Here is a 19152-nt window from a genome sequence, read left to right as displayed (position 1 = left end):
TTCAATCAAAGCCGCAATTTTTCGTTGAAGAGCCACATGCGGCTCATGAGCTGTGGTTTGCTCACCCCTGACATACTAGATATGTGGCAGAAAATGCAATGGCTTAGTTAAGTAATGTTGCTGGTTGCAGCCCAGCCAAAGGAGTAAAAAAACAAAAACAAAAACAAAAAAACCCACCAAAAACTCTTCTTATCAATCAAAATGTACTCCTATCTGTATCAGCACATTTCCAGTAAAGCCAAATATAAGCATCATAAGAGGTCACATTATATACCATGTCATGTTATGTATTTGCACTATGCAAAAACATTTCTGATTTCCTTTAAATAATGACAGATAGTGCCTTATCTGAGCTAGAAATACCATCAGTGTGCTCTAGTAACCACTCAAACTAGTCAATAGTGACTCCTGACATTCACGCTTTTTGTAACCTTGTCCCATGTCAAGTCAGTGAGACCAGGAAATAGAGACCAGTCTCTTACCAGTTCTCACGTGCATCTCACCTTTATGGCATAACAAACTATATACAGATTGCAACGTAGAGAGAATACTTAGAAAGAAACACTGAAAACATGTAACAGTAATAAAAATGTAGTCTCTTCTCAAAGAGAAAAATTATGATTTTCTTAATTGAAGTCTGCAAAATTTTCCAGAAGAATGTTTTAAAATCAGTTTAAGACACTGGAGCAAAGAAACATGAGCAGAAGTTGTGAAGCAAAAAGACTTTCTTACTTTTCAGCAGTGGTCAGTTAGCTTCCTTCGCTTTTCATTAGAGTCAATAGCCAAGATTTTGTTTAAGTCTCTAAAATCAGGCTTCCAAGTCTGGTTTAGGGTAGGGATGTTAAATATTGGTTAACTGAATAGTCAAGTAACCTCATGAATTCTTATTGGTTAGTCAACTATTCTGTAGGCCCCGGGGGCAAGGCCAGCACCCAGTGCATTCCGGCCTCACTCTTAAGAAGCTCTCTGCCACTCTGCGCTGCTGCTTCTGATACAGAGGCAGTAGTGTGGGGTGCCAGGCAGGAGCTGGTCCGCAAGGGAACCCAGTTTGAAAACCAGTTCTCCTTGCAGGCAGGCTGCCTGTCGCCCAGTGCTGCTACCTCTGATAAAGCAGCAGCAGCACAGGGTGGCAGCAGCTCCTGTCTAGGGGACGTCAGAACTTTCGGACTTGGTGTGAGCCAAAACTGAGCTTGGCTGCTTGCCCATGCTGCTCCTAATATACTTCAAACGTACAGCTACGGCGGGGGGTAGGTCCCGGACCCAGTGTGAAGCAGAACTGAGCTAGGATGCCTGCCTGTCCAGCTCCTAATACACTTTAAATGTAGAACTGCAGCAGGGTAGATCCCAGACCCATCGCAAGCCAGGAGTGAGACGAGCTGTTAGCCAGCCTGTTAAAACATTTACTGGGGGAAGGGTAGTCTATAACATTAACTTATAAGCTTTTGCTTATCAGTTAATCGACTACACTATTACATCCCTAGTTTAGGGATCTAGCACTCAGCAGTTCTCACTGATGTCAAAGGTTTTTCTGATCATGCAGCTGAATTCATCTCTAAATAGAATACCTTTTCCTCCAAATGCCAACACTTTTATGCAACACACAATGAATGAGTTTGCATTAAACGAGGATTAATTCTTAGCTAGCTGTAGACTTTATGGAATTATAATGAATTACTGTAAAGGACGATGACAAAGCTTGTGATAAAACTTGATTTCAGTATGTTCTGAAAAAAACTGGGTATAATGGCATTTTTCTAAACTAAAGTGTCCTAGACAGCTGTATTATATGGACATACATTGTAAACTCCCTTCCCGCTAGTTACCTGAGAGCAAGGAATGATAAAGCCTTGTCTACAAACTATAGCAGTGTTTCTCAACCAGTGGTACGAGTACCCTTAGGGGTAGTCGAGAGATGTCTAGGGATTATATCAACACAACTGAAATTTGGAGAACAGTGAATTTTTGTTTTAAGTTTTACAGCGCTTTATTATTTTTGTACTTTTTACATCCAAAAATTTCATCATCCACCTGGCTACGATTAAGTTGTTTAAACAAATGTGTTGCAATGGTAGAAAAAAAAAATGGTGTGTCTGAAAACTGTAGGTATGGGGGGTACTATTTTTTTTAAAGGGGTACTTTATAAAAAAAAAAGGTTGAAAAACAATGAACTATAGCATCTATGGATCACCAAGTTTAGACAACGAAACATACGAGAACTTTAAAACCAAGCAAGCTATGTGACGTTGTACAAACTCATCTCCAACACAGCCCCAACCACATATAAAAATAGGCTGGGCAAGTGGCACTAGCAAGTGTTACATCAGATTCCATTTATTTACTGCTGAAATACTGCAGTGAGGCAAAGTCCCCAGTGACCAACACAATGAAGAACTATATCAAAGAGAATACAGGACTATGTAGCACTTTAAAGACTAAAAACCATTATTTAGTCCTTTGGTTTAATTGTAACCAAAGGACACAATTAAAAAAATGTATCCTTTGGTATATATGGTTGTGACAATTTTCTTCCACTATGTGATCTGAGGAAGTGGGTCTGGCCCACGAAAGCTCATCACCTAATAAACCATCTTGTTAGTCTTTAAAGTGCTACATAGTCCTGTATTTTGTTTCAGCTACACCAGAGTAACACGGCTACATTTCTATCACTATATCAAAGAGGGCCTTGCTATTTTTAAATAACTATTGTAAGTCAAGAACAGCTTTACAGACTATTATATTTAAATGAAAGAAAGGTGTAGAGAGAAAAAAAGAAAAAGAATATTCCTCGGGCAATGTGAATGGCCACTAGCTAACAATGCTATATCACCATCTTCTTTGTTGTCACTTTAAACTGGCCGCCAGAAGTAGGTACATTCCAGTGTCAAATCTAGTCTCAAATAATTTTTTTCTGCATGTGTGTATACATAATTTACAGATAAGTGACTTACTTGGGAATGATTGCTTGAAGTCTCAATTTTCTCTTGAGATCTGTCTCTTGCTAGTTGTGCAGCTTCTTTTACTTCCTGGAATTTCTCTGCAAACTGCCAAATGTATGAAGGATGTTTACTAAAATTATTTAGGACACATTAATTGTGTAGAATGTTGCCTTTATATGGCTTCTTTGTAGTTCACAAAACACCATGACCATACAATCACTTATGGCAATTTTTAAATTTTAGATATGAAACATTAAACGTGTGTATGATTTGAATTAAAAACAGATTTCCTCAGAAGGGATGGTAATTTTGATCTTTTATGTGCAAACCCCACTCATTAACACAACCATTTCATTTGGTGGGTTCTACTCCAAAAGCAGTTTCAAGGGGCAGGCAAAAGGCAGTTAAATAAAAAGTATTCAGTAAAAGGGAAGGTGTCTAACACCCTGACTGAATCCCTCACTTCTGCCAAAGGCAATTCAAATTTACATAGATTCATCGTGGGAAAACTTCTAATATTGGAAAAGGAAGACAACATGAAACTTGCTCATGCTTCCAGACAGCTATATTCCCCATCCTGAATGGCATCTAAGATGCAGAACCCACATTTTATTACTTCAGTATAGCTCACACAGGGGTGGATATAGGGCAGGGCGAATGGGGCAGCCGCCCCGGGCCCCGCGCTTCAAAAAGCCCCGCACATGCGCCGTGGCACCACCGCGCATGTGCCGTGGCGTCACTGCGCATGCGACGTGGCAAAGGGGGGGCCCCGCGGAATTATGCTGCCCGGGGCCCCGCAAAACGGTCATCTGCCCCGGAGCTCACGTACATGCATTCCCACTACTTCCAATGTGGTAAAATATTGTTTAAAAAAAAAATCTGAATACATCAATGTATTAAGCACCTCTTGACTAAAACAATTGGGCATGGCAGAGTCTAATGGTTCAGAATAGAATTAAAACACTACAACACACGTTCAAATGTGATAAAAGCTGCACTTAAATTAAAAGCCAAGAACAGAAAGAGGAACTATATGCATGAAAGGTACAAAGGAAGAATGGGAGGGAGGGGGAGAAGAGAGAGGAGTCTCAATAAAAACAATATTGCTTAAAGAAGGGGTGAGATGGATTATAAAGAGGGAGTACCAAAAGGAAATCTCAGTCTTCTGTGAAGCGTAATGGTGAAATGCCTAAAAATTGCATGTCAGAACAAAAGCACCCCTCAGAATGAAGGTCAAAAGAGGCTCAAATATAGTCATAGAACACAAGACTAATAAAATCAAATTATTCAACTCTTTAAAATCCTATCAATTATATTATCATCAAGTACAGGTTGGCCCTTTCTCATCCAGCACCCTCAGGACCTGACCGGTCCCAAACAAGGGAATTTGCTGGACCAGGGGAGGTCCCATGCTACCAGTCCCCTGGCCCACCTCCCCCACCCCGCTGCCAGCCCTGGCCACCCCCACTGCCGGGCTGCCACGCTACTGCAGCCCTGGCGGCCCAGACTACCACATCCCCAGCCCCGCTACCAGGGCTGTCACATTCCCATCCCCACTACCAGGACTGCTGTGTCCCTGGCCCTGGCCCTGCTACTGCAGCTGCTGCATCACCAGCCCTGCTATTGGAGCTTCCATAGCCCCGGCTATGCTACTACGGCTCCGGTAGCACAGCTTCAGCACTGCCAGGCTTCAAGCCACTAACCTTCTTGCCACTGGGGCTCCCAGCCAGGACTCCCTGGTCCCGGAACATCTGTGGTCCTGCTGGACCCTTGATGTTGCTGGAGGGAGTCCTGGTTTTTGGAGGACAGAAGAACGACCAGACTGGGTCAGACCAAAGGTCTATCCAGCCCAGTATCCTGTCTGCCGACAGTGGCCAGTGCCAGGTGCCCCATAGGGGGTGGACCAAAGACAATGATCAAGCAATTTGTCTCCTACCATCCTTCTCCAGCCTTTGACAGAGGCCAAGGGCACCATTCCTTACCCCCTGGCCTTTTATTGACCTAACCTCCATGAATTTATCTAGCTCTTTTTTAAACTCTGTTATAGTCCTAGCCTTCACAGCCTCCTCAGGCAAGGAGTTCCACACGTTCACTGTGCACTGTGTGAAGAAGAACTTTCTTTTATTAGTTTTAAACCTGCTACCCATTAATTTCATTTGGTGTCCTCTTGTTCTTATATTATGGGAACAAGTAAACAGCTTTTCTTGATTCACCCTCTTCACATCACTCATGATTTTATATATCTCTATCATAACCCCCCTCAGTCTCCTCTTTTCTAAACTTAAAAGTCCCAGTCTCTTTAACCTCTCCTCATATGGGACCCGTTCCAAATCCCTAATCATTTTAGTTGCTCTTTTCTGACCCTTTGCTAATGCCAAAATATCTTTTTTGAGGTGAGACCACATCTGTACGTAGTATTCAAGATGTGGGTGTACTATAGTTTTATATAGGGGCAATAAGGTATTTTCTGTCTTATTCTCTATCCCTTTTTTAATAACTTCTGACGTTCTATTCGCTTTTTTCACTGCCGCTGCACACTGAATGGATGTTTTCAGAGAACTATCCACGATAAATCCAAGATCTCTTTCCTGATTTGTTGCAGCTAAATTAGCCCCCATCATATTGTAAGTATAGTTGGGGTTATTTTTCCAATGTGCATTACTTTACACTTATCCACATTAAATTTAATTTGCCATTTTATTGTCCAATCACTCAGTTTCGTGAGATCTTCTTGAAGTTCTTCAGAGTCTGCTTTCGTCTTGATTATCTTGAACAGTTTAGTATTGTCCGCAAACTTTGCCACCACAGTGCTTACCCCTTTCTCTAGATCGTTTATGAATAAGTTGAATAGGATTGATCCTAGGACTAACCCTTGGGGAACACCACTAGTTACACCTCTCCATTCTGAAAATGTACCATTTATTCCTACCCTTTGTTTCCTGTCTTTTAACCAGTTCTCAATCCATGAAAGAATCTTCCCTCTTATCCCATGACAACCTAATTTACACAAGAGCCTTTGCTGAGAGACCTTGTTAAAGGCTTTCTGGAAATCTAAGTATGCTATATCTACTGGATTCCCCCTTGTCCACATGTTTGTTAACTCCTTCAAAGAACTCTAATAGATTAGTAAGACATGATTTCCCTTTACAGAAACCATGTTGACTTTTGCCCAACAAATTATGTTCTTCTAATGTCTGACAATTTTATTCTTTACTATTGTTTCAACTAATTTGCCCGGCACTGATGTTAGCAGGGCGGCCTGTTATAGGCGGACTCGGCCACCGCCTAGGGCGCCGCCGCCCGGGGCACCTGATGACGACGTCACGGGGCGGCCGGGGCGCCCGATGATGACGTCAGTCCATTGACAGCCCTGCAGGCAGGGGCGCCGATCGCGCGTTCCGCCTGGGGCGCCAGCTGCCGCAGTCGGCCTCAGGCCACTCCTCGACGTTAGACTTATTGGTCTGTAATTGCCAGGGTCGCCTCTAAAGCCCTTTTTAAATATTGGCGTTATGTTAGCTGTCTTCCAGTCTTTGGGTACAGAAGCTGATTTAAAGGATAGGCTACAAACCACAGTTTCTCAATTTCACATTTGAGTTCTTCAGAACCCTTGGGTGAATGCCATCTGGTCCCGGTGATTTGTTACTGTTAAGTTTTTCAATTTGTTCCAAAACCTCCTCTGACGACCCTTCAATCTGGGACAGTTCCTCAGATTCATCACCCACAAAGGACAGTGCAGGTTTGGGAATCTCCCTAACATCCTTAGCTGTGAAGACTGAAGCAAAAAAATCATTTAGTCTCTCCGCAATGGCTTTATTGTCCTTGATTGCTTTGTATCTCGATCGTCCAAGGGTCCCTGTGGCTTTTTAGCAGGCTTCCTGCTTCTAATGTACTTCAACATTTTGCTATTACTTTTTGAGTTTTTGGCTAGCTGTTCCTCAAAATCTTTTTTTGGCTTTTCTTATTACATTTTTACACTTAATTTGGCAGTGTTTATGTTCCTTTCTATTTACCTCACTAGGATTGGACTTCCACTTTTTAAAAGATGCCTTCTTATCTCTCACTGCTTCTTTTACATGGCTGTTAAGCCACGGTGGCTCTTTTTTAGGTCTCTTACTATGTTTTTAAATTTGGGGTATACATGTAAGTTGGGCCTCTATTATGGTGTCTGAAAAGTTTCCATGCAGCTTGCAGGGATTTTACTCTAGTCACTGTACCTTTTAATTTCTGTTTAACTAACCTCCTCATTTTTGCATAATTCCCCTTTTTTAAATTAAATGTGCTGAGGTGTTCTTCCCAGCACAGGAATGTTAAATGTTATTATATTATGGTCACTATTCCCAAGCGGTCCTGTAATAGTTACCTCCTGGACCAGATCCTGCACTCCACTCAGGATGAAATCGAGAATTGCCTCTCCTCTTGTGGGTTCCATTACCAGCTGCTCCAAGAAGCAGTCATTTAAGGCATCAAGAAATTTTATCTCTGCATCTCATCCTGAGGTGACATGTATCCAGTCAATATGAGGATAATTGAAATCCCCCATTATTATAGAGTTCTTTATTTTGGTAGCCTCTCTAATCTCCCTTAGCATTTCAATGTCAGTATCGCTGTCCTGGTCAGGTGGTCGGTAATATATCCCTATTGCTAATTTCTTATTATTGGAGCATGGAATTACTATCCATAGCGATTCTATTGAACATGTTGATTGAGTTAAGATTTTTACTTCATTTGAGTCTACATTATCTTTCACATATAGTGCCACTCTGCCACCCGCACAACCTACTCTGTCCTTCCGATATATTTTATATCCCGGTATGATTGTGTCACATTAATTGTCCGCATTCCACCAGGTTTCTGTGATGCCTATTATGTCAATCCCTTCCTTTAATACAAGGTACTCTAGTTTACCCATCTTCTTATTTAGACTTCTAGCATTTGTGTAGAAGCACTTTAACAAATTTTCACTGTTTATTTGTCTGCCCTTCCCTGATGTATTAGATTCTTGTATATGTGATTGTTTCTTGTCTGATCTGGCCCATACTTTATCATCTTCCCTCCTCTCTTTCTGACTAAAACCTAGAGAATCTCCATCAATGGACTCTCCTCTAAGAGTAGTCTCTGTCCGATCCATGTGCTCCTCCGCACCATTAGGCTTTCCCCCAACTCTTAGTTTAAAACTGCTCTACAACCTTTTTAATGTTTAGTGACAGCAGTCTGGATCTACCTTGGTTTAAGTGGAGACCATCCTTCCTGTATAGGCTCCCCCTCTCCCCCTCTCCCAAAATTGTCCCCAGTTCCTAATAAATCTAAACCCCTCCTCCCTACACCATCGTCTCATCCATGCATTGAAACTCTGAAGCTCTGCCTGCCTACCTGGCTCTGCACATGGAACTGGAAGCATTTATGAGAATGCCACCATAGAGGTCCTGGAATTCAGTCTCTTTCCTAGCAGCCTAAATTTGGCCTCCAGGACATCTCTCCTACCCTTCCCTGTGTTATTGGTGTGACGTAGTGGAGGTACCTGGCTGGTTTCTATGCTGCTGGCTCTAGGGTAACCCCCACTGGCTGCCGTGGGTACCAGGACCCAGCAAAACAGGATGAGTCACTATGCAAACCAGTATGGCCAGACACCCCCCATGGAGAGGAACAAAGGAAGGTGGAATGCTGCCCTGGCTGGGGGGCAGGGCTGGAAGAGAGTTAGTTAGTTGCTGTCGGAGAGCATGGAGGAGACAGCCTAGGGAAAGGGGCTGGAGTTTAGGGGCCCAGTCTCCCCCATCTCAAGGGGGCCTGAGGCATCCTAGCCCAGCTCTGTGACCAGATGACATCTGTGCTGTACTGTATCCTGGAGAGGCAATAAACTTCCTCTATTCCACAGGCTGGTGCAGTCTGTTTGTGCCATTTCGGGGTGCAGGAGACGGGGGACCCCCAACACGCCGTCACAATTGGTAACCTCATATACCACGACCACCAGCTCCTCCCCAGCACTCCACATAAGTCTAGATGCTTCGAGAGATCCGCAACCTTCGCACCAGGCAGGCAAGTTACCATATGATTCTCCCAGTCATCACAAACCCAACTATCTATGTTTCTAATGATCAAATCACCCACTACTAACACCTGCCTCTTCCTAACAACTGACGTTCCCTCCTCTGGAGAGGTATCCTCAGTGTGAGAGGTTGCCATAACATCCTTTGGAAGGAGGGTCCCAACTATGGGATGGCTTCCTTCTGCTCCCATTGACGGCTCTCTTCCCCTGAACCCTTCATCCTCCTTAACAGCACTGGGGCTGTCAGACTGGAGGTGAGACGGTACTACAGTGTCCCTGAAAGCCTCATCAACATACTTCTCTGCCTCCCTCAGCTCCTCCAGTTCAGCCACCCTGGCCTCCAAAGCTCGAACTCGGTCTCTGAGGGTCAGGAGCTCCTTGCACCGGGTGCACACATATGCCACCCGCCCACAGGGCAAGTAATCATACATGTTACACTCGACGCAATAAACAGGATAGCTCCTGCTCTGCTGCTGGGCCTCTGTCTGCATTTTCTCCTATGAATAAGTTTGATTATAGATGGGGTTTTTATTTAAATGTTTGGGATATAGATCATAAAAGTTTTACGTTTAAAGAACGTCAGAGGGCACTAGTTACTTCTAAGCGCCCCCTCTCAAAACTCCCTCCTGTTCGCAAGCTCCCTGGTCGCCTCCTCATAGGGTTTATAAAGCTCTGGCCTTCCTGATAGCTCCTCCCTCTGGCTACAGCTCAACCAATGAGCAGAGAGTTTTAGATTTCAAATCCTAATTAAGGCTCACAGCTTCCAACTGCCAGCCTGAACACACGGCCTTTCCAATCTGTATATTAAAAGACATTACAATGGCTAACACTCAGCACTTACATCACAGATTCCATGTGAAGACCTCAAAGCTCTTGCAGATATCCATGAACTCAGTCCTATGACAACTCTATCAGGTAAGCACCTACTGTCACCTCAAATTTACAAACATGGTAGCTGATGCAGAGAGAGAGAAGTTAAGCAGCTTGATCAAAATCACACAGTGATTCAATGCATGCTTCAGCAGCTGACAGATTTACTGTGAGGATGTAAAAACTGCCCAAAATTGTTAACTGGTTAAACTATTGATTAAATGGTTTAACCAGTTAACAATTCTGGGCAGTTTTTACATCCCCATAAATGGTTTAACTGGTTAACCACTGCCTGGGATTGTGAGTATGAGTGTGAGTGTGGGTATCCTCCAGCCAGGACACCATGGGTAGGGAGGCACTGGTGAACCAGTTAGGTGGTAAGTAGTCCAATAAGGCATATGCTTACCAGTTAACTGGTTAACCTTTAACATTCCTAACTGGGGTTCTTACACTTTTTTCTGGTACCAGCCATCGTCAGAGACAGGATACCAGACTATACTGGACAACATTACATACATTTATTGTATTATACGTACACTCAGACAAACGTGCAGATTGCTGCTAGAACATTAGAAGACCATTAGTTTTATCAATTACCATAATTCAACTCTTAACGCCTATCAAACATAAATCTCTGAGAACATGAATAAGTAAGCACACAATGACCCTTTTTAGAACAGAACCAAGTAGGTGGTCTTAACTATATGTGTTGCACTGTATGCCATCTATAATAAGAAGTCTAGATAAAACTGTACCTGTACTCAATATATTATATAAAAGTGTGCATGCACACATAGTGGAAATTACCATTAAACATATAAACTTAAAAAACAACAAATAGTCCAGTAGCTCTTTATGGGAATGTACAAGTAGCATATCTGTATACATATAAAACTCACTGACTACAATTGCACTTTATTTTGTCCTTGAGTTTTGAAAACCTGGCCTGTCTAGGTAAAATACATTTTCTGTAGCAACTGTTAGACCAGAACATCTATGCCAACCAGATTATTTCTAATCTATTGAGTCAAAAATAGGCTCCACAAGTGTGTTTGCTGAAGTCAGCATGCAGTTTATATTAATGTTATACTGAGACACGCTCTTACAATGAATCTTATGTATCAAAATTCTTATGAGTCTAAGTGAACTAGGAAAAAAATGTTAAAATCTGGAAAAAAGTAATCTTTCAAATTTGATTTCTGAAACTATCCTAATAATGGGAAAATAAGTATCTGAAAAGTATGTGCTGTGAAGAGAACATTTTCCAGAGTTCCATATAAAACACATTATAGGTGAATATATGAAACTCCTCCCCCATTCTTTCAAATATTTCCAACAATCTTAGTCCAGTTATGTAGCATACAAATATATTTTATTTAAATAAATATGTTTCTAGCTGCAAAGACAAAGGCATTGTCCACCAACATAAAGGGAGATCTTCACTTTAAAATGGTCATATTTCTGAATTATTTTTATCCACTACTGTAACTACTATTAAAGGTTACTGCAACTGAAATTATAATGAAAAATAAATATTTGCTATTTTTCCAATTTGTTTACTTTATGCATTTGTTGTTTACACTATATATATATATATATATATATATATATATATATATATAGCTTAATTTACACCTGTAAGATTTCACTAAACAATCTCTGATTTTCACACATATAGGTGCACTTAGCTCTTGTGAGAAATGAAAGATGTATACCTGATTGTTCTTCTAACTACATAGCCATTGTAGTGGCAGACCAAATTTCTGCACCACTTAGCCACAAATAAGGTATTTTGAGGAAGGTTATAGAGAGTCAATGGCATGTCTGTGGCATTGGTAACGTATGTATATACAATTCACTGTTCGTTGTAGAATCATGGGGACTTTTTCTAATAACTTAATATCTTGTGCTCCCACGCGATCGGTGTCCCCCATTGGCATTAAAACCTGTACATCATTTCTGTGATCTGGGCATGCCACAAGTCATTAAACCAGCATAACCACTGGTTGCTTGTAATGTGTATGTTAGAATTCAAATAGTTAATTGTAAACTTAGCAAGATCCTACTTAAATATTTTTAAAATAAATGTAAGCAGTGGGATTTTCTTGCGGTAGGAGGCATGTTTAATTATTTAAAGTTTTCCAGAAAGTTCTCTCACTGCCAGCCTCTCTCTCTTTTTGCCCTATGTCCACTTCTCAGGCTATTTCACATTAACTTTTTTGGGCTGACAAACCCAAACAAAACTAACAAAGAAAGAGAGAAAGGGGAGGTGATGAAAGGAAGGGAAAGCAGCAACTAGCCATTGGCATAGCTTTGAAAGTACATTTCAGAGCCAGCACCAGCTTCTGTAGTCAGTTATGAATTATGTATGACACATCTCAGTACTCCAGCAAATTGTGGGCACAGGCTGCATAAAAGGAAAAAATTGTTGCTACCAAATCTTGGTCTTGGGATGGAGATGCATTTTTGGTGATGAATCTTCCTTGCTGATATTTAATGGGGAATTTGAGACACTAATGGGTGTCACATAATAGGAATTATTTGAAAGTCATTTGAATCTGCAGATAGTTATCCACGGAAATATATATTTTATAGAGCCTACATTTTACTTGTTTAGGTTTTAAATTTGTAATGTTATGTTTTATTCCTCCTGAACACAAATCATACTGGTGCCAGAGCTGTAAAGCAGTTCCCCAACCAGACTCATTTATATTTAATTACCAGCTCATTTTGCAGAATGCTCTTGGAAACTAGGCTGCATGAATTTTGCCATTTATGTTTTGTGAATGAATTAAGATAATAGTCCACAATTCATGAGAGGCTCATTCTGGCGATTCTCTTTGATGTGCCAGTTTAATCATGGCATGTTACATGTCCATCATCAAATGGACTGGCAGAGAAGTTAGGCAAACCAGAAAAGAACTTGATAAAAAAAGTTCTTGTGGATGGAAGGAAGCCATTAATACAACACACCTCACTATGGTTCTTTATGAAGATCACCAGCTTAGAAACTAATGGGCTGAAGTAAAAAACTTGCTGCCAATATCCAATAAGCTTCTTAGGCAAACAATCCTGAAATAGTTACAAAAGAACTGTATGTGAGGAAACTGAAACTGCCCTCTGATAAGAACAATAAAGTTATGTAGATAGCAAGAATATCTGATTCTAAACAAAGTAGCTGGCAATTTGCACCAAGTAACAGCTATGCTACCCACAGCAAGCTCAGATAACATAATCCACAGCTGAAGGTCGGCCTCACAAGGAGGAACAAAAGATAGCTAAACAAAAGCAGAAGACAACAACTCTGTTTTTAGACAGCTGATCTAAGTCAGTTGACACTAACCCCTGTCATGTTACAAGTTTATTAAAAACTTTTGTAACTGTGGCCTAGTGTCAGGAGACTAGGGCCAAGAAATAAAAAGGTTTCTTTCTTTATTATAAGGTCCACAAGTAAAAAGTATACAGGCTTGGGAGGAGTATATCTGCACATTAACACTTCTGTGATCCACAAAACAGGCATTTTGCGCGTGAGTACATTCAGCATTTGCATAGCATGTTTACAGGCTGGACCTTTATAGTTTGGACTTGCAACATCTGTGGTCCAACTCCAAGGATTCCAAGGGTGCTCCCAGATTGGAGCATTCATGGGGAAAAGCTGAGCCTGGAGCTCAGAAACTCCTCCTCTGCTCTCCCAGAACTTTTAGAGCACCGCAAATAGCTCATTCACCATGCTCAAGTTCAGGGAGAGAGGAGGAAGAGTAGGGATGGGGACACTCAGGGGAAGAGGCAAGGTGGCTGTGGAGTAGAGAATATAACTATCGTTTATATGCGTAAATGTGTAACTGCTGGAAAATTTAATGGTTATTCATTTACACACTGGGGGGTGGGGGGAGGAGAAGTGGGAGCCAGTGCTCTGGGGGAGCCATCTTTTAAGCCAATTCCCGCCTGCCTCCACCTCTCTCTGATAAAGAGACAGCAGCTTGGGGGGGAAGGAAGGGTGGTAGGTAACTCTGCAGAAGCCAATCAGTGGGGAAAGCTGGCTTTAAAGCCACATCCCATGTGTATTGTCTCCTGCCTGCCCCTCTGTGCCCCCCATGCTGCTGCCTCTTTGTTTAGTTCCTAGGGTATATCCTGTAAGCTATTGTCCTTCATATAATTATCAACAAGGTTTTTATTTTCATTTAATTCAGTTTCCAACTTTTATTAGTCCTGAACTGTACTTTATTTTCATGAAAACAGGAATGCAGTCAGAGATATTTCATTCTAACATTAAGATTTCATGTAGGAAACCTTTTGATATAAAAAGATAAATCAAATCTGTTTTTTCTCAGTTTCATAGAAAAAAAACCAAAATCCAAAATATCCATTGTGCTCCATTCTTTATATGCTTGTTCTAGTATTTGTGCTTCTTTAGACGGACTTTCTCTCATCAGTCATTTAACTCACACCATGAAAAGTAAGCTGCTACGATCACTTTGGAATTCTGGACCATTGTAATCACTCAATAATTATTTCTGAAAAAAAGATATTGTCACAGTCCATAATTATTACAGGTTTGCTCTCTGCACACCCAACAACAAACTCAGCTGCCTCCTGCATTGGTTTTAATCCTTTTGCATTCCCATGCTACTTACTAAAACACATACCTTTTAATATTGATTCTTCTGTTTTGAGATATGTTTCCTAAAGAATTACCACAGACATGTTGTCCTTTTTTTAAGCAGGAAACTTTTTGTTTTGTTTTACAGGATGGCTTAGTCCTGGGAACATTTCAGGAGAATCAGATTGTGACCAGGACGTTTTTCTAGTCATCCCAATTGCAGAAACAATTTTTCATGAACATTTGTGGAGATGTGAAATATTTGCAAAGAATGCAATGTTCTGGGAAATACATGAGCTCAGTAAGGCCCAATGTAATAAAAATAAGTTCACAGAGAATTCAATCAGCCAACTGACAAAGTAAACACTCAACAGACTTTTTTTTCCCACTGCAATGGTCTTTGCTGTTTGCTAGTACCGCTCAGAGAAAAACATGCAAGAAGACAGAGTGAGATTAATGGAGACTTTTTGGAATGTCCAAGGTCATAATATCTGTAAACTGATAAAACATAGTGCCAATAAGGGCAGAGTGTTCATGCTTAAAATGTCAACTAGGTGCTAGATAAGTACCTTCTTTTATTTTGTGAGCAAACATTCTCATTGCTTGACTTGTGTTTGAAAAGTATTAATCCAATCACTGTGAGAACATATTATTTACACTATTGGCTACTCATTACCAGAGTTGACTGGATATTTTACAGCCTCCGCTGTATCCAATCCCTATTCTACAAACAAGAGACAAGGGAGAGATAGAACTACAGTCCTCAGCCTTTAGTTCCAAAAGACAGGCTTGTACTTTAAAGTGAGATAAAGGAGACCTCTTCTTTATAGTTACTTGTAGTAATAGTTGCTTTAACATCAGAAGGTAAGATGCTCAGATAAATATGAAAAATCAGGATAAGGTGTGGGAGTAACAAAACTATGTAAGAAAAAGATGGAAATATTGGGACTGTCCCTATAAAATTGGGATGCCGTTCACCCTACCAGAGGGCCTGCACTATGGGTCAAATTCACTCAACCCACAAACCAGTCCATCACTACACTACATCCAGTCATATTTACTTCACAGGACAGCAATTTTGCATTATAGCACAAGCCTAATACAGTAGACTTCCAATAATCCGGAACCTATGGGACCTAGGTGGTGCCGGATTATCAGATATGTCGGACTATCAGAAGGTACTATAAAATGGTTATATATATATATACAATGTATACATTATATACTGTATATAAAGTGTTCTTAACCCTTTTTATTGTACATACTGTATACAGTATACTGTAATGTTTTAGTTTTTTAAAGCCTTTTTTACCCTTTTTGCTCAGTTCAGCTGCTGCTGCTGCTACCTTGTGACTCATTTTTTGCCGAAGCTCACTCACTAGGCTCTTGCCATTTTGATGCCGGACTATCAGGAGTGCCGGACTATTGGAGTTTTACTGTAGTTGAATATCACTACTAAAATGAGAGAGACTTCATTGCAATGTAGATGCAGGATTAAGCATGCATCGGCATCCTTAACTTTGGCATTTCCTGGCATTTTAGTACTTCACCGTGCATTCTTAATGTTCTTTTAATGTAGTTTTTGTATAAAACTAACATGTTATCCAGGAAAAGAGATGCAAAGAAACTGCTTAGGCTGTACCTGAAAACATCTAAAAACACTGAGCGTCAAAAATCTTATATCCCTTAGTTTTTATATAGGGCCACAAGTGATCAAATTAAAATATGTCCTTTTATCAATGAACTTTGCAACTTCCATTAAGGCTGCATAAATAACTACTGGATAGTTAAGGGAGTAAACAACTTGCATATACATGAGAAGAGATAATTAATAAACTGCAAAGAATTCAAATTGTGAAACTCCTACCAGATTGATACTATCAGTGCAGCACAGTCCCTTAATTCAGAGGAACCACTTGTGCTGTTTCAGAAATAAAATGGGCCCAGTTACCTTTGTTAGATGCTGTTCGGAGGAAAAACCCAAACCAAACACAGTGTTTGCTCTGCTGTCCGCCCACTGACCAAACTTCTGCGATGTTTTAGTAAAGGTCATATTAGGTGTGATTGTGCTGTTTATAATCACCTGTTTAAAAGAAGTTTAAAAAAATAATTAGTTACAGAAGCAAAATCTGAAATGTTTATTCTAGCAACAGCATTATCCAGCATGATCAACACATTCCCAGTCTAAATTTGGAGTTTGCTATAGGCATAAAGGATTTTACCTACTAATGAAATATTTTAATATCCTGTCTGTAACTTGATTCAAATGCTCAATAACTTTTTATTTTAAAAAGCCCACTGTGGTCCAGAGGTTTAATATTTCTGCACTATTTATTTGAAATTAGAATTCTACCATAATCAAAAAAATAGATTACTTTAGCAATGATTTGAGTGAAAATGTTATTCCTCTGTAGATGGCAGAATCCAAATCCACTACTATTAAAAGAGAGATCATGGAGCACCAGGAAAATGCTTCCTTTGAGGAACTTATATACTGATTGAATGCTGGCCTAGCAGTATTGAGAGTTACAGGAAAGAATCTTTGGACATAAAATTTAGGCTATGACTACACTGGGAAGATTTGGTGACAAAAGTACTGTTAATATGCAAAAGTTGCCATAAGTGGAAACTGGTCAAACCTGGTTTTTTGCCTTCCGTTATCGACATTTCATGGCCACATTGCTAATACCCTGCTGTCATCAAAGCAATGTGGGTAAGCATCCCATAGTGCAGTGTTGCAGGAAAACATAGCTGATCAACAGGGCTAGACAAATAATGTAATCTACTCGCCACAGGCGAGTAGATTACGACCCGGAAGAGCCGGAGCAGAACAATCCGCGCATGCGCAGAACGGCGTGAAACAGCGCAGCTGGCGAACGGGGCATGCCGCCGCTTGGCGAGCCCTGCTGATCACTGTGCTTCTTGGGATTCCATTGTAGCTCCGTGAGCTCTCTGTGTTGAGAAATGTCAAAAAAGCACAGCAATCTTTCCAGCCCTCCCCCTGCAGCAGCAGTCTGCCTGCTTCTGTGTTCCTAGCAGAGCAGAACAAGAACATTCCAATGATTTGTTCTGTTTGTTCCCCAAACTGAAAAGCTCACTCAGCTGTCAGATACTTCCCAGAGCTTTGAAAGGGAAAGGGTGCATGCCTGCAGGGCAACAGAGATCTCAAGACACTGAGCACAGCCATCAGGGCAAGCATTGAGAGATACTGGCAGAAGCCAGTTTTCTTGACAAAACAAACAGCAGAGTCCACACTAGGGATGTAATAGTGTAGTCGATTAACTGATTAACCAATAAGCAAAAGCTTATAGATTAATGCTATAGACTATATGCATTTCCCCACCCCCCACACTCCTGCTAGTAATTTTTTTTAGCAGGCTGGCCAGCAGCCTGGCTCAGTTCTGTCTCACACTGGGTCCAGGAGCTCAGACCACCCCTCAAAGAGGGGCTACTGCCATCTCTGTATCAGAGGCAGCAGCGCAGGGCAACAGGCAGCTGGCCTGTGAGGGGAGCTGGTTTTTAAACTGGCTCCCCTGGCAGACCAGCTCCTGCCTGGCACCCAACACTGCTGCCTCTGATATAGTAGAGTGGCATGGGGTTCCTTGGGAGTGGGGCCCCACCTCTAGGGTCTATAGAATAGTTGAGTAACCGATAAGAATTCATGAGGTTAACTGACTATTCAATTAACTGATATTTAACATCCATAGTCCACACCGGCTCTGTCAACAGTAAAGGGATGGAAAAAGAAAAAAAAAAGTCTTGAGCAGGGCTGGAATTTTTTTTTGTGTCACCAAAACTGGGTGTTTTTCCTGACGAAAGTTGCATTGCAGTGTAAAGGCTCACACTGTTTTGTTGCCAAAAGGCAGATTTGGTGACAAAAACGTGTCAGCATAGTCAAGGTCTAATTCAGACAAGGAAGAGCTATAAGACTAGTCCCCGCAATTTCTACAGGAATGTTACAGACTCCTTACAGCAATTTCTTTTTCCTACTTTCTTCTTTTCCTACCTTCATTTTGTTTGAATATTTTCCGCAATATTCTGATTTCCAGGAATTTCTTTTGACCTAAGTATTTTGCCATATTTTATCATTTCTTTGGTAAATGGTAACATCTGTTTCCAAACGCATTTATTAGATGCTTTCATAGAACCTTCAGGAAGCATTATAATAAATAGCCAATCAAAACACCTCAACATACACTATTAACAGCTTCCAATATCTGGTGTGAGGGCCAGGCGCATCCAAGGCCAAGAGTTCTGAGCTGACGGGCAGAGTATTTTTAACATTTCGTAGGCAGTAGGGACCTAATTCTCTGCTGTTTAGTACCTTGTATGGGCATGTATCTACTCAGCATATATATAATTGACTATACGAGGAGTCAGCCAGTGGAAAGTCAGGCACTAAGGTTGGGAAGAATGTACTTAGAGAGATTTTACTTACTTACACACACACGCACACACACACACGATAATAAAAAAAATATTTTGGTTGTCATTTCTCTCTCTTTTCCCATCTTCACATTTTTCTCCTCCCCACCATTTTTTAACCTCTTTTCTCAGACACTATCTGTCTTCCCTCCTGTCCCCTGTCCTTTGTTTCCTTCTTCTCAATGACTCCCTTGTCCCTTTTTCCTCCATAGGCATGCACGCTCACTGCTCCACTGGCTCTTTTCTCTTTTCTCCTTTGTCCTGGCTGCCTCTGTCAT

At 41.1% G+C, this 19152-nt stretch overlaps 1 protein-coding gene across 1 annotated transcript in view; it reads right to left on the bottom strand.

Annotated features, from left to right (window-relative positions):
* HOMER2 (homer scaffold protein 2) overlaps window positions 1-19152 on the bottom strand; it is a 129260-nt gene that overhangs the window by 21083 nt on the left and 89025 nt on the right. Inside the window, exons 3-4 of the mRNA XM_075897142.1 lie at window positions 16401-16532; window positions 2949-3041 (exon numbers count right to left, since the gene is read on the bottom strand). Coding sequence (XP_075753257.1) covers window positions 2949-3041; window positions 16401-16532 — 225 coding nt within the window. The remainder of the gene's footprint in view (window positions 1-2948; window positions 3042-16400; window positions 16533-19152) is intronic.

This window comes from Pelodiscus sinensis, chromosome 14, assembly GCF_049634645.1.
Source record: "Pelodiscus sinensis isolate JC-2024 chromosome 14, ASM4963464v1, whole genome shotgun sequence".
NCBI classification, from domain to species: Eukaryota; Metazoa; Chordata; order Testudines; family Trionychidae; genus Pelodiscus; species Pelodiscus sinensis.
The sequence above is the reverse complement of the archived record's forward strand: the minus strand, read 5'-3'. Positions and strand labels throughout refer to the sequence as shown.